Source organism: Schistocerca americana, chromosome 8 (genome assembly GCF_021461395.2).
Source record: "Schistocerca americana isolate TAMUIC-IGC-003095 chromosome 8, iqSchAmer2.1, whole genome shotgun sequence".
Taxonomy (NCBI): Eukaryota; Metazoa; Arthropoda; class Insecta; order Orthoptera; family Acrididae; genus Schistocerca; species Schistocerca americana.
The window spans coordinates 36,862,030-36,877,372 of record NC_060126.1 but is presented as its reverse complement, the minus strand read 5'-3'; the positions used below and the strand labels follow the sequence as shown (position 1 = coordinate 36,877,372).

Sequence of the window (15,343 nt, the reverse complement as noted above, 5' to 3'; positions counted from 1 at the left end):
CCTAAATATCATATTAAGTTATTGTTGAGCCAAATTGTATCCCTGTGTAACAACTTGTTTACGACTTTGTATTTTTGACTAGAGTGGTCCAATGAAGGCCATAAAACAGATGATAATAATAACAATTGTTGTTGTTCTTACATGCCGTGGTCCTCAGTTAGGTACGTTTTTTGTAGAATATGTGGAGCTAGCGTAACTGTAAACTTGCATAGGACATTGCTGAGGCTGTTACGATGCTAAGTGGTGCACCTTAACGGAGAACGCAACTGCACAGCTGTCGCCACCGGTCGCGTGTAGTCGGGACGGGCCGACAGCAGTTCTGCCCAGCGTCGCAGCCTCTTACAGCTCTGCCTTCTTGTTGCAGGTTGCGATAAAAATAATCGACAAGACGAAACTGGACGAGGAGAATCTGAAGAAGATTTTCCGCGAGATCCAGATAATGAGGAAGCTGCGGCACCCGCACATCATAAGACTGTACCAGGTGATGGAGACGGAGAAGATGATCTACCTCGTGACCGAGTACGCCAGCGGAGGCGAGATCTTCGGTGAGTGTCTCTCTCTCTCTCTCTCTCGCTCTCCCTCTCTCTCACATGTTGAAATATTCAAGATGTTGAATATGAGGGTGTTCACAAAATGACTGTACTCGGAATGGAACATAATTTTATTGTATGTTTAATCCTATTAACTCTTATAACAATACAGATATTCAGACAAGTGTGGTTTTTAAAATGGAACCCTGTAGTTTTGTAATGGCACTCGATAGTACTTGAAAACAAGACTGCATTGCTATAACGCAATATATGCACTGAAATGTTTCGGAAAAGTATAAGGGGGTGGGGGGGGGGGGGCGACGGCATCACCACACACACGCACGCACAATATCTATTGCGTTTCAGGAGCTAATCACCTAGAGAGTAACGTAGCAAGTGCGTAGCGGCAGTTATGAAAGTGGAATATGCAACAAACATAGCAACGGCTTAGCTCATGTGAAGAAACAGTGCAGTTCACATGTCGAATCAATGTGGCTCCCGATGAGATTTCAGCGCCGACGTGTTCAGCGCGAATCGCCGACTCCTTTTCTGCACAGCGGGTCGCTGCCAGCTTTATACACTACTGGCCAGTAAAATTGCTACACCAAGAAGAAATGCAGATGATAAACGGGTATTCATTGGACAGATATATTATACTAGAACGGACATGTGATTACATTTTCACGCAATTTGGGTGCATAGATCCTGAGAAATCAGTAACCAGAACAACCACCTCTGGCCCTAATAACTGCCTTGATATGCCTGGGCATTGAGTCAAATAGAGCTTGGATGGCGTGTACAGGTACAGCTGCCCATGCAGCTTCAACACGATACCACAGTTCATCAAGAGTAGTGACTGGCGTATAGTGACGAGCCAGTTGCTCGGCCACCATTGACCAGACGTTTTCAATTGCTGAGAGATTTGGAGAATGTGCTGGCCAGGGCAGCAGTCGAACATTTTCTGTATCCAGAAAGGCCCGTACAGGAACTGCAACATGTGGTCGTGCATTATCCTGCTGAAATGTAAGGTTTCGCAGGGATCGAATGAAGGGTAGAGCCACTGGTCGTAACACATCTGAAATGTAACGTCCACTGATCAAAGTGCCGTCAATACGAACAAGAGGTGACCGTGACGGATGCGACCATCATGATGCTGTAAACAGAACCTGGATTCATCCGAAAAAATGTTTTGCCATTCGTGCACCCAGGTTCGTCGTTGAGTACACCATCGCAGGCGCTGCTGTCTGTGATGCAGCGTCAATGGTAACCGCAGTCATGGTCTCCGAGCTGATAGAACATGTTGCTGCAAACGTCGTCGAACTGTTCGTGCAGATGGTTGTTGTCTCGTAAATGTCCCCATCTGTTGACTCAGGGAACGAGACGTGGCTGCACGATCCGTTACAGCCATGCGGATAAGATGCCTGTCATCTCGACTGCTAGTGATATGAGGCCGTTGGGATCCAGCACGGCGTTCCGTATTACCCACCTTAACCCACCGATTCCATATTCTGCTAACAGTCATTGGGTCTCGACCAACGCGAGCAGTAATGCCGCTATACGATAAACCGCAATCGCGATAGGCTACAATCGGACCTTTATCAAAGTCGGAAATGTGATGATACGCATTTCTCCTCCTTACACGAGGCCTCACAACGACGTTTCACCAGGCAACGCCGGTCATCTGCTGTTTGTGTATGAGAAATCGGTTGGAAACTTTCCTCATGTCAGCACGTTGTAGGTGTCGCCACCGGCGCCAACCTTGTGTGAATGCTCTGAAAAGCTAATCATTTGCATATCACAGCACCTTCTTCCTGTTGGTTAAATTTCACGCCTGTAGCACGTCATCTTCGTGGTATAGCAATTTTAATGGCCAGTAGTGTAGTTTCTCCTCCTCCTCCTCCTTCACTTCATGGATTAGGCATCTGACATTTTCTATCTTGTGACTCTTCAAGCTTTTCCGGCGCATATGTTGTAAATAGTCTTTACGGGTTCGCCGCCGGATAACGTTGTGCAAAGTCCACAATATTTCCTCGGAGGAACTGTCCGACATCTTCAGGTGGTTCAACCTTGCTGGTGGCGAGGTACTACCGACGGTATTCGCACGCCGACGCCCCTTTTCTACAACACGTGCACGGAGAATGCGCAGGCGCGGAAATCACACGTGACCAGTCATTTGGAAATAGATGGTGCCGTACTCAGACGCATTCTGCCGAAAATCGCAGAGTGGGTCTCCTGCGCGTGCGCTGTTCGCTGTGTTTACTGGCAGTGCAGCCAGACGTTACTCAAGATAAACCGTACTAGGAGCCGCTGCAAATGGAATTAACTTCTCTATACTGATTCTGTAGTACATCTGTCTCATAGTTCTGAAATTATTGAAATCATTTCACTCCAAAGCAATGTATTCTTCGCAGTGGTTGTTTGATGTGAGCAGTTATAATCGTTCAACTATTTCGTTGCGATCGTCGTCGTAGTAGATGAATTGTGAAATTCGATTGCTACTTTTCGTATGCTGAATGTCTATAATGTTTGTGTCGAGCCGCCCTGTAACATTAGTTTAATCATTTTTTTTTTTTAATTTCACTCTGTTTGGGCATTTTGCTACTAATGCATGGGCTTTCTTATGTTCATCAGTCATACGTAATATTTTTCACACTTGTCTATATCGTTTGATGAATACTAATCAGATTATGAAGTTTTTTTAAGAATAGTGGTCCCATTGAACAAGCTAATCTTTCAAATTCTCTATCCCCCGCCACTATTGCATGCTTGGCTAGACTTACAGCCTGTATAACCAACGTACAAAGTTTTCCCGAGATAGCTTTGTCTGTTTGAGTGACGCCATTATCATCATAATCATACTCTTCTTCTTTTTCTCCTCCTCCTCCTCCTCCTCCTCCTCTAATATCTCCGTCTTCTATGTTCATACATTCATTGTTTGTTTTAATCGTCGTGAGGTTTACGCTCTTCTCTCCTTATTTTCTTACAAATAAATTTGTTTTTGAAGAGGGTCCGCCTCGACAAAAACACAATTTTTATTTTTATTTCTCAGGCATGTTTCCCTGGCGTTTCAGTGTCATCAGTGGGTTTTTTACTATCTTTCTATAAAACAGGAAAAATGTTTTCTACTACTTGTACAGAAATAAAAACTGAGCTTTTAAGACACTATTTATATATTTCAAAAAACAGAAAAAGTTCCGTATATATACCTTGTTACCACACGCTGTGGATTTCCTGTATTTTCTCGTTATGTTTCTGAAGTTTGTCATCTGGAACTTCACTTAATGTAAAACACGTACTTATTTCGAAATTTTACGAGCAGGAATAATATGATTTTGGCTACCATTAACTAATTCTATGTGGAAAACTGTGTGTGTGTGTGTGTGTGTGTGTGTGTGTGTGTGTGTGCGCGCGCGCGGCGGAGGGCTAAAAAATATCCTATAGGATCTCCAACTCAGTACAGAGAGAACCAAGGGCAACCAACACAAGCTCAGAAAAAAACAACACATATGGTGTTTAGCAACTGCCATGCCAGAGTTGCAAATCAGTTTATACAGGACAGACAACGAGAAACTTTAAGACCAGACACACAGAACACAGAAGAGCATTACACAGTAACAGCTGTCGTTCACCATTTGCTGAACACCTTATGGACATGAAACACAGCCCAACCAACATCAACACTGACTTGAAAATTATGGAATGCAACAGCTGCATCCCCTCACAAAAACTAATAAATGAAAAAAAACTATCAAACGCAAAAAGCCATAATTGAAAGAAAACAAGAAAGAAATGAAGACACAGTTCTCTCCAGTGGAATTCTGTTCTCTGCCCTCAAAAAACTATCTGACAACACCAACCCACTAACATGAAAAACCCACCCCCTTTTCCAAACAAATAAACAGACACACACTCGAAGGTTCGAGTCCTCTCTTGTGTGTGTGTGTGTGTGTGTGTGTGTGTGTGTGTGTGTGTGTGTGTGTGTGTGTGTGTATTTGTTGGGGGGGGGGGGGGTGTTATCCTTAGCGTAAGTTAGTTTAAGTTAGATTAAGTAGTGTGTAAGCCTAGGGACCAATGATCTCAGCAGTTTGGTCCCATAGAACTTACCACAAAGTTACACACACACACACACACACACACACACACACACACACAGTTTTCCACGTAGAATTAGTTAATGGTAGCCATAATCATAATATTCCCAGTCGTATAATTTCGAAATCAATAGGTTGCAGATGACAAAACTTTGTTTTTGAAATATGTAAATACTGTTTTAAAACCTGAAGTTTGTATGCGTATAGGTAGTAAAAACCATTTTTCCTGTTTTATAGAGGGAGCATAAAAAACCCACTGATGATGAAGAAAGTTCAGTTAAAGCATGTCTGGGACATAAGAATAAAAATTGTGGGTTGCTTAAGGCGGACCCTCTCCAAAACCAAAATTATACATTGTTCTATTGGCTTCAGCATCACCGTGTTCATCTTCCTCATCTTGGTCTGTAATTTTTGATGGTGACTTCATAATGGAATATAAAATGAGAAACTGCACGTGACACTTGCATGTTGCTACGCCGCTACAATTTATAGCAGAATGTAGCAAGTTGTCGATACATCATTCTTTTAATGTATATAGGATTGCTGATAACGCCATGAAAGCGAATGGTCTTTGTCGTATTCTAATTGTATATTTCCGATATTCTTGGGTAACCCTCCACATACATTGTATTGTGATCCAGTAATATTTTAGCATTTGAGAGTAACACATTGCAGTTATACGTACTGATTAATTGTCAATTTCTAGACTCTCCACATAAAGATAGACAACATTTACTCTGACCAGCCGGAACATTACGACCGCCTCCCTAAAAGCCGGTACGTTGACCTTTGGCACAAGTAACAGCGGCGATGCGTACTGGCATGGAAGGAATGAGGCCTTGGAAGGTCGCTCGAGGGAGTCGGCACCACATCTGCACACACAAGTCAGAGCTCCGACGCCACGTTGAATCACATCCTACATGTGTTCGATCAGGTTCAGATCTGGCGAGCTGGGGGGCAGCACATTGTGACACGGAGTATTATCTTGTTGAAAAATGCCACTGCCGTCGGGAAATATGATCGTCATGAAGAGGTGTATGTGGTCTAGAGCCAGTGTACGACATACCCAGGTCGTCACGGTGCCTTGCCAGAGTTCCACTGAACCCATGGATGTCCACGTGAATGTTCACCAGAGAATAATGGAGCCGCCGCCAGCTTGTCTCCGTCCCGCAGTACACGTGTGAAGGAGCTGTTGTCCTGGAAGGTGACGAATGCACGCCCTCCCACTGACATGATGAAGCAAGTATCGGAATTCATCAGACCATGCAACGCTCTGCCAGTGGGCCAACGTCCAGTGCCTATGGTCACGTGCCCATTTCAGTTGTAGTCGTCGATGTTAACATTGGCACATGCGTGGGTCGTCGGTTGCGGAGGCCCATCGTTAGGAGTGCTCGGTGCACTGAGTGTTCAGACACACTTGTACTCTGCCTAGCATTAAAGTCTGAATGTAGTTCCGCCACGGTACGACGTTCGACATCTGCAGTGAGGATTGCTTTCGCCACGTGCTGAAGACACTCACCACAGCACTCCTCGAACACCCGACAAGTCGTACAGTTTCTGACATGCTCGCGCCGAACCTCTGGGCCACCACAATCCGCCTTCGGTCAATCTCAGATAGGTCGTGCGCTTTTCCCATTCTACATGCAGCAGGCACGCTCACGGATACTACAAGCACTGTTCACATGTCTGACTAGCAGCCATTCCTCGCCAGGTGACGGTGCAGTCGCCTTCACTGCTTTGTATCGATAAGTAAGTAGGTGGTCGTTAATGTTCCTGCTGATCAGTGTATGTATACTGAGTTCCACTTTCTTATAATATGGATGTAACATTGTTACTAAGTTTTAGCCGGCCGGACTGGCCGAGCGGTTCTAGGCACTACAGTCTGGAACCGCGCGACGCAGGTTCGAATCCTGCCTCGGGCATGGATGGGTGTGATGTCCTTAGGTTGGTCAGGTTTAAGTAGTTCTAAGTTCTGGGGCATTTTATTGCATATTTGGAGACAATTTGTGTTCGTTTGGGGATAATTTGTTCAACTTTTCAAGAGGTACATCTTGCAACCTCTTTTCAAGGTTCTATTCATTCTGTTCAAATTCTCTTACAAATATTTTGCTGTCACTTACAGAATTACGATGCCATCGAAACCTTTCATGTCTTCTCTCTGACCTTGAATTCCTTTTCCAAATTTTTCTTTAGTTTCCTTTACTGCTCGGTCAGTTTAGAGATCGAATAAGATTGAGCATAAGCTACAATCCTGTCTAACTCTCTTCTCAAACCACTTATTCCCTTTCATGTTCTTCAACTCTTTTTAACTGCAGTCTGGTTGCAGATGACGTTATGACCTCTAGTTCTTTGTATTTTATCTCTGTTATCTTCAGAATTTTAAAGAGGGTTATTCTAGTCTGCATTGCTGTTAGTGCCGCAGAGCGGTCTGAGGCGCTGCAGTCATGGACTGTGCGGCTGGTCCCGGCGGTGGTTCGAGTCCTCCCTCGGGCATGGGTGTGTGTGTTTGTCCATAGGGTAATTTAGGTTAAGTAGTGTGTAAGCTTAGGGACAGGTCACCTTGGCAGTTAAGTCCCATAAGATTTCACACACTTTTTTTGCTGTTAGCGCAAATAAATAATTAGCTGGTTGTGATTGATGAATGAGCCACTGATCCCTTCCACGCCGGGTAGGACCATAGTGGTAAAAGAAGTAAGTGCAGACTCACACTTGTTCCTAGTTCGCTACTCTCAGATCGCGTCCATGGGTTGGTAGTGTTTATCCTGTTTCTAGTGTACTTCTAGTTTACCTTCACTAGTTTTATTAGTTTTTTACTTTGAGAAGAAGGGTGTATGTCAGAGCCAGGTTTTTGTATTGTTCATATTAATCATATACTTTCACTTTAACAGTGACATCTTAATACTATCTCGCAGTCAACTTAGGCTTTATTTCCAACAATCAAAGTGCATGCCCCTGCTGGTCGGTTCAGTCGTACTTCAGTGAGTTAAGAAGTTAATTTTGATTTTGTGATTCATTTTCCTGTTATTTTACTGTCCCCTGTTGTCTTCCTATATAGTAAGATCATCTGATTTTGAGCCGCCAAATAGTTCAAACAGTTGTGATACCATTTGTATGATCTTAGGCTGACATATTACGCTCATCCCTGAAGAGAGTGAAACGGCGGAAAACCACTTTACTAGCATGTTAGCTGTGCTTTATCACCCGGCTAGATGCGTACAGTGTCCATAAAGTCCCGTTAGCATTTCAAAAAAATCGTAACTTGGAAGCTTCACTGCCGGAAAACAAAATCGCAACACCAAAAAATAATTTAGAATAATGAAATTTCGGGGATATATTTGTGTAGGTGAGATATTTAAATGATTAACATACAATGTCACTGGTTAATATAAGCGCGAGACTAGCCATTGCAAATGTGACATTGTTATAAATTAATCACCGATGTAACCGCCAGTCTGGTGAATGAAAGCATGCAAATGTGCATGTGTTTTGTTGTGCAGTTGCCGGTTGTCAGTTTGTGGGACGGAGTTCCGTGTCTGTTCCACTTCGTCGGACCATGCAGGGACGGTTAATGCTGTTTGTGGATGACGCCGGAGTTGTCGGCCGATGATATGCCATGTATGCTAAACTGGAGGTAGACGTGGTGATCCAGCAGGTTAAGGCAACGTGTCGACCCTCTGTAGAGCATTTTGGGTTACAACAGCGGCATATAGGCGAACGTTACCCTGTTGGGAAAGACCTCCTGGAACGCTGTTCGAGATTGGCAGCGGAACAGATCGAATCACCAGAATGGCGTACAAACTTGCTTCGTACGAAATCGCACCCCAGACCGCAAGTCCGACTATAGGTGCAGTGTGTGTAGGACGCACACAGGTTGGTTACAGGCCCCCATCTGACTCCCTCCACATCGACAGACGGCCGTCACTGGCAAAGAGGCAGAACCAGCTTTCACCAGAAAAGACAAATGATATCCACACACCCTCCAGTGAGCTCTTGCTGGATGCCACTGAAGTCTCAAGTGGCGGTGGCCAGGGGTCAGTAGAACGCACGCTGCAGGGCATCTTTCTCGGAGCTGTCCTTGAAGTGGCCGATATGAAACAGTTTCGTGTTCACTGTGGTGCCAATTGCTGCTGCAGATTCAAGGCGATGCGCCAGAGCCATACACAGAACACGATGGCCTTCCATCTCGGCAGTGCCCCGTGGCCGCCCGGAACCCGGTCTTCTTGCGACCGACCGTACATTGTCGTGACCACCGCTGCCAGTAATCGTGTAAAGTGAGTGTATTGCTTCTTCATCGATACGTGTACGAAGGGTAGCAGTTTGGTTAACGGATGTTGCTACTCGTGACCTTCGAAATAACCACACAAAAGAAAATGTAACGGTGTGACATCGCGAGACCACGGGCACCATGCAGTGGGACCGTCACGACTCGTGCACTTCTCAGGAAACATTCTGCACGTTCAGATTCCGGTGTGTGGGTGCAGCATCGTGCTGGAAAGTGATGGCTATCGGTAGTAGCAGGAACTGTTGCAGCGTGCTCACAAAAAAACACTCCCGATACGGTTTTCTGTGCAAAGAAAAATGGGCCTATGACAATATTGTGCATTAGGCCATACCAAACATTATTGTCCGACCTATCACGGGTGTGTTCTTATGTGTCGTATGGGTTTTCAGAGCCCAAAATCCTAATATTACAGCGATTCACGTGTCCAGAAATGCGGGACGTTGCTTCAGCAGAAAACGGTCACTTTTTCGGGTAGTCATTGTCAGCATCGATGGTGGCCAGCGTGGAACACGTGGCTACATGCCGCTGTGGATGATCACTTAGCTGAAATGCTTCGACCGTTTGCACTTTGTATACAAAAAAGGCGTAACCGTTTTTGCAACGCTCTATGGGGAGTTGATGTTCGTTCATGCAATTTGCGTGATTCGCAACAAATTGACTTCAGAAGGCTGCACTGAAATTGTGGGGAATATATGAACGTTATGATTACGTAGGCTTTCCCTGCGTAATAAGTCTTGAAAGTCTCTTCGGGTTTGCTGCCGGATCCTAGAATCAACTTCAGGAAAATTCTGCTTCTGCTGATGAGTCCGGCTGAGAACTGACTCCAGGTTGCAAATCGACGTCCTGTATAGGCCACCGTTCAGAACACGGCGGATACGCCGCCCATCACGGTTGCTGCCCTCCAAGAGGGGGAGGTGGCGCCGCCCTCAGTGGAACACTGCTGTCAACGATATATCGCACTCCGTTCAATTTTGATGCGAGATAATACAGGATTCCACGTCTTGCTGAGAGGAAACCCATTGTCTCTTTTGATTAAGTTATGCGCCAACCTAATTTTAATCGCCTCTTTATAGACACTGTTCCACATTTAAGCAGTGTTCCGCTACTGCCGATTTTTCCGGCTGTTGTAGTCTCGTATGACGGCGATGTTCCACACACCTGTCATGCACTGTGCGAATCGAACGGCCATTGTAAGATTTCCCACATTGACACGGAATTTTGTAAACCCCGGCTTTCCTAAGCCCCAAATCATCTTTCAAAGAGCCGAGCAGAGCCCTAATCTTAGAAGGTGGACGGAACACACTCTTAATGTTAAAATTCCTTAAAATTCGTCCAATCTTAAACGATAAGCCTCCAACATAAGGAAGAAAGGCCACCGATCTATGTTCCTCTTCCTACACCTCCGGAGATGGTCCAAACTCCAAAGCCCGACGAATCTGCTTCTCGGAGTATCAATTTTCCTTAAAAACAGCTATCAAGGGCATATGCCATTTCCGACGCGGACAGCTTAACCCAAGAACTTGCGCATTTGATGGCTGTTTTTTACGTAAATGGATACTCCGAGAAGCAGATTCGTCGGGCTTTGGAGTTTGGACCATCTCCGGAAGTGTATGAAGAGTAACATAGATCGGTGCAGTAGCTCCAACAGAAATGCATAGTTTCACGGCTTCCTTGGCACCTGAGTTCTTTGTAAACATTGTGTTTTCATATGTTGTGAGTCAAAACATTTGGTGCTCACTGGAAATTTATTTTGTGACCAAACGAAAGTGTTTAGTAAAGCAAACGATCGAGTTTGTGAAAACACGACCAACATTACCAACGTGATCTGTTGGAGGAAAACTGCGAAAACAAAGGCTTAAGACATCTGACGTCTGTTTCATTCCAAGACAGGTGCGTAGCGCAACGATCTTTATTGCACGTTTGTCGTTGTGTATTACTGATTACCTAGTAAATCAACGCTTGTGCGTTTGGCGGAAGCGTGAAAGCCGTCTGCCCCGGAATTGTATAAATTCAGTACTGGCAACGGTAATTTTTGAATAAAGAAACCTTAGACCGATTAGTGTCTGATTGCAATACACAATCAGCAATTTAATTATAACTTCTATTTTCGGTAGGACGTCATTGGAGGGCGGGATTAGCATGCACAAATGCAGGAAATCGGCGAAGTGGTGGTGTGTCATTGTCTACTGGTTGTGGACATCGGTTGCCTCGTGAATAATCGATGCTATCAGAGAGTAACTGCAGAGTTAAGAACTACAGACACGTACCGCATGTCTCCTGTATTGTAAAGTAAGAATCGAAGACCTAGTTGAGGTCGCACTCGCATGGTTTAGCTAGAGACACAGCGCGTCTTGTCGGCCGCCTTACCACGTTTTAAAGCCTCTTGCAAGGGGTACCACTCTGCCGAGAATGTCCACGACCGGTAGCTGTCGCGTGCCCCGTAAGTATGTTATTAGACCCTAGTCACAACGTCAAACAAGACTGCGGATTGTTGCGTCCATTGAAAAACCGCTTGGATTTGAGAGTGCATGATGTCCATAGTGTGCAATGTGAATGTGGTAAAAATAACTTGGGGCGCGCAATGCACACTGTATCAGAGCTCTGCACCGAACATAGATGGCATATCGAGTACAGAAATCTCGAGAAATTAGCAATAGAGCAACACAGACTTACAGACGGGCACAAGATCAGCTTCGAGAAAACGAAGGTTCTCCACCACACTTGGACTTAATGGGACTGCGAAGTAAAAGAAGCAGTAGAGATTCTTATGTTTAGTAACAGTTTCAACGGAGGCAGCATTATAATCTGTGCGGTGCCTAGAGAAGACTATTTGAGGCGTAGTGTCTTCAAAGAAATAGAATAAAAAATTCTTACTCTCAAGGAGATGGGGGACGCTGTGGATGCCCTCCGTTTTCCTTCCGCCCCGGCGGGGGAGGGAGTAATACTGTGACATTACCGATTTCCTGCAAATACCACTCCCCCCCCCCCCCCCCCTCTTCTCACAGGTGACGTCACCCTCAATATAATTTAGAATTGTAAGGAACGTCACCTGACCAATAGCCAATAACATGGTTGGTTTATTTGGGGGAGGGGAACAGACAGCAAGGTCACTGGTCCCTTCGGATTAGGGAACGATGGGTAAGAAAGTCGGCCGTCCCCTTTGAAAGGAACCATCCTGGCATTTGCCTCAAGCGATTTAGGGAAATCACGAAAAACATAAATCGGACTCCCCTGCGGCTCCGGGGGTAAGAATAGGGCCGAGGTATTCCTGCCTGTCGCAAGAGGCGACTGAAAGGAGTTTCACAAGTTTCGGCCTTTATGTGATGGTCCCTTGTAGGGTCTGACCTCCATTCTTCAAAATTTTCCCAAAGAGCGAACCAATTGGGGAAGGGCGCCTTACATGGTGTCGCGTTTCAGTCCCGCTCATTCTCCATCTCTTGGGCGAGGACACCTTGTTGGGTGCGTTTTCCACCACACACTATGCAGTGTCGCTTTCTGTGTCGATGATGACCATGGACTTCTTTGCACCTGATATCTAGCATGGTAGCCAGTCCATTGTGGTACCATGTACCCTGTTGGTTGTAGCCCCATGACCACACAGGGATCGCTCTGCTGATGCCTGCGCTGCTAACTCCCCACATATGCCAAGGGGTAGATGCCCATCCCCTTGGGGCATCGGGACATCCTGCTAGGTGGCCTTTGCTGCGGCTGGGTGGCGCCCGTGGGCAGGCCCCCTGGTCAGAGTGGGTGGCATCAGGGCAGATACGTGATGAAGCGTAGTCCATCATCTCTTCCTGGTGGTGAAACACCACCACTCTCTAAGCGTTCACGAGATCAATTTAACGAAAAAATGGCTCTGAGCACTAGGGGACTGAGGTCATCAGTCCCCTAGAACTTAGAACTACTTAAACCTAACTAACCTAAGGACATCACACACATCTACGCCCGAGGCAGGATTCGAACCTGCGACCGTAGCGGTCGCACGGTTCCAGACTGTAGCGCCTAGAACCGCTTAGCCTCCAGCGGCCGGCTCAATTTAACTCACAGAAGTACGACGCCAAATCATTTCCCTCCCTGGCCACACCATGGGAGGAACATCAGGCTAGAGATGGCACCGGATCTTATTCACTCTGGTACCTTGTATGTTCGAGAGCTGATGGGGAATCTTTGATGATGATGAAGCCTCGGTTTTTTGTTGAGCATTTAGAGGACAAGTTTGGGAAGGTGGAGGGATTGTCCATAATGAGATCTGGATCAGTCTTGATCAAAACAGCATCCTCTGCCGAGTCACTGACGTTACTCGCTTGTGACAAGCTGGGGGATGTTTCTGTCACCATCACGCCCCATAAGAGCTTAAATATGGTCCAGGGTATCATATTTCACAGGGACCTTCACTTGCAGTCCGACGATGAGCTGCACGCCAATTTACAGCAGCGAAGTGTACATTTCGTCCGGCGTTTCCACCGGGGTCTGAGGGATAATCAGGTTGCCACCGGTGCCTTCACCTTGGCCTTTGAGGGTGATATATTGCCCGAGAAGGTCAAGGTGATCGTCTACGGCTGTGATGTAAAGCCGTATATTCCTCCCCTGATGCGGTGCTTTAAGTGCTGGAAGTTCGGCCATATGTCTTCCCGCTGTACTTCCAGCGTCTCATGTCGAGATTGCGGACGCCCATCACATCCCAGTACTCCATGTGCCCCGCCTCCCATCTGTGTCAACTACGGAGAGCACCATTCGCCTTGCTCGCCAGACTGCAGGATTCTCTAGAAAGAAAGGAAAATCATGGAGTACAAGACTATGGACTTACTGACCTACATTGAGGCTAAGAGAAAATTTGACGCCTGCATCATGTACGTGTGACATCGTCTTACGCCCCTGCTACAACAGTTCTGGCTCCATCAGCTCTGCCAACCCAGGTCACCTCTCAGAGCCGGAAGACTACACCTGCCCTCTTGATGGTGGGGGGCATTTCCCTCCCTGTTGCTCCTGCACTACCTACTTAGGGAGCAACACCCCGCCAACCTATCGTGGACGTTCGTTCCCACTTCTAAGCCAGAGAAGCGCAAGTCGTCTTCGGCTTTTCTCGCTAGGAAGCGGTCCCTTGGTTTACTCCCTTCCCAGGTTTCTGCTACTGAGAAAGATGACACCTGCCAGTGGCTGAAGAGCTCAAAAGCAGCTGGTCGTAGGGCTTCACTCTCATCCTCCGTCCCAGAGACTGAGCCTGTGAAGTCCTCCCAGCCAGGCAAACCCAAGGAGCAGCGAGAGAAATCCAAAAGCAGTCCCCTAAGACCAAGGAAATTGCTGTGGCACCCACACCACCTCTGCGTCTGAGGATGGGGTGGAGATTCTGGCGTCTGCTGAGGACCCAGATCTCGCCCGACCCTCAGACACAATGGATATAGACTGCTCAAGCAATAAGTCGGTGGCAGCAGGTGACTCTGAGGCGTAAGCTGCCTCATTAAATGTTCCATACCTTCCCAGTCTCCCGATGACGTCATCCTCCAGCGGAATTGCTGCGGTTTTTTCCACCGCCTGGTTGAGCTACGGCAACTATTAAACTTTACACCTGCTATCTGCATTGCCCTCCAGGAAACCTGGTTCCCGACAATGCCGACCGGTGCCCTCTGCAGCTATAAGGGATATCCCTTATAGGAACCGTAGCAACTATAATCGAGTGTCAGGTGGAGTTAGCGTTTATGTCCTAAACTCAGTCCATAGTGACACTGTGCCCCTTCAAACCTCTCTTGAAGCCGTGGCTGTCAGAATAAGGGCGACACAGGAAATAACTGTTTGCAACATATATCTCCCTCCAGATGGTGCAGTACCCCTGAATATATTAGCTGCACTGATTGATCAACTCCCTAAACCTTTCCTACTTTTGGGAAATTTTAACGCCCATAACCCCTTGTGGGGTGGCACCGTGCTTACTGGCCAGGCAGAGATGTCGAAACTTTACTGTCCCAGTTCGACCTCTGCCTCTTAAATACTGGGGCTGCCACACTTTTTAGTGTGGCTCATGGTAGTTACTCGGCTATTGATTTATCAGTTTGCAGCCCAGGACTTTTCCCATCTATCCTATGGAGAGCACACGACGACCTGTGTGGTAGTGACCACTTCCCCATCTTCCTGTCACTGCCCCGGCGTCAGGCCCACGAACGGTTGCCCAGATGGGCTTTAAACAAGGCGGACTGGGAAACTTTCACCTCTGCTGTCACCGTCGAATCTCCCCCACACGGTAACATGGATGTGAGCAGGTGACTACAACAACTGTTTCTGCGGCAGAAAACGCGATCGCTCGCTCATTAGGGTGCCCTTGGCGTAAGGCAGTCCATTGGTGGTCACCGGAAGTCGCTGAAGCAATTAAGGATCGTCGGCGAGCTCTACAGTGGGATAAACGGCACACTTCCGTGGAGCCCCTCATAGCCTTTAAACGGCTCCGT

General features: G+C 46.7%; 1 protein-coding gene across 1 annotated transcript in view; it reads left to right on the top strand.

The window, feature by feature from the left end:
* Nucleotides 1–15,343, top strand: part of LOC124544969 (serine/threonine-protein kinase SIK3-like) — a 181,409-nt gene that overhangs the window by 6,707 nt on the left and 159,359 nt on the right. The window contains exon 2 of the mRNA XM_047123717.1: nt 365–545. Coding sequence (XP_046979673.1) covers nt 365–545 — 181 coding nt within the window. The remainder of the gene's footprint in view (nt 1–364; nt 546–15,343) is intronic.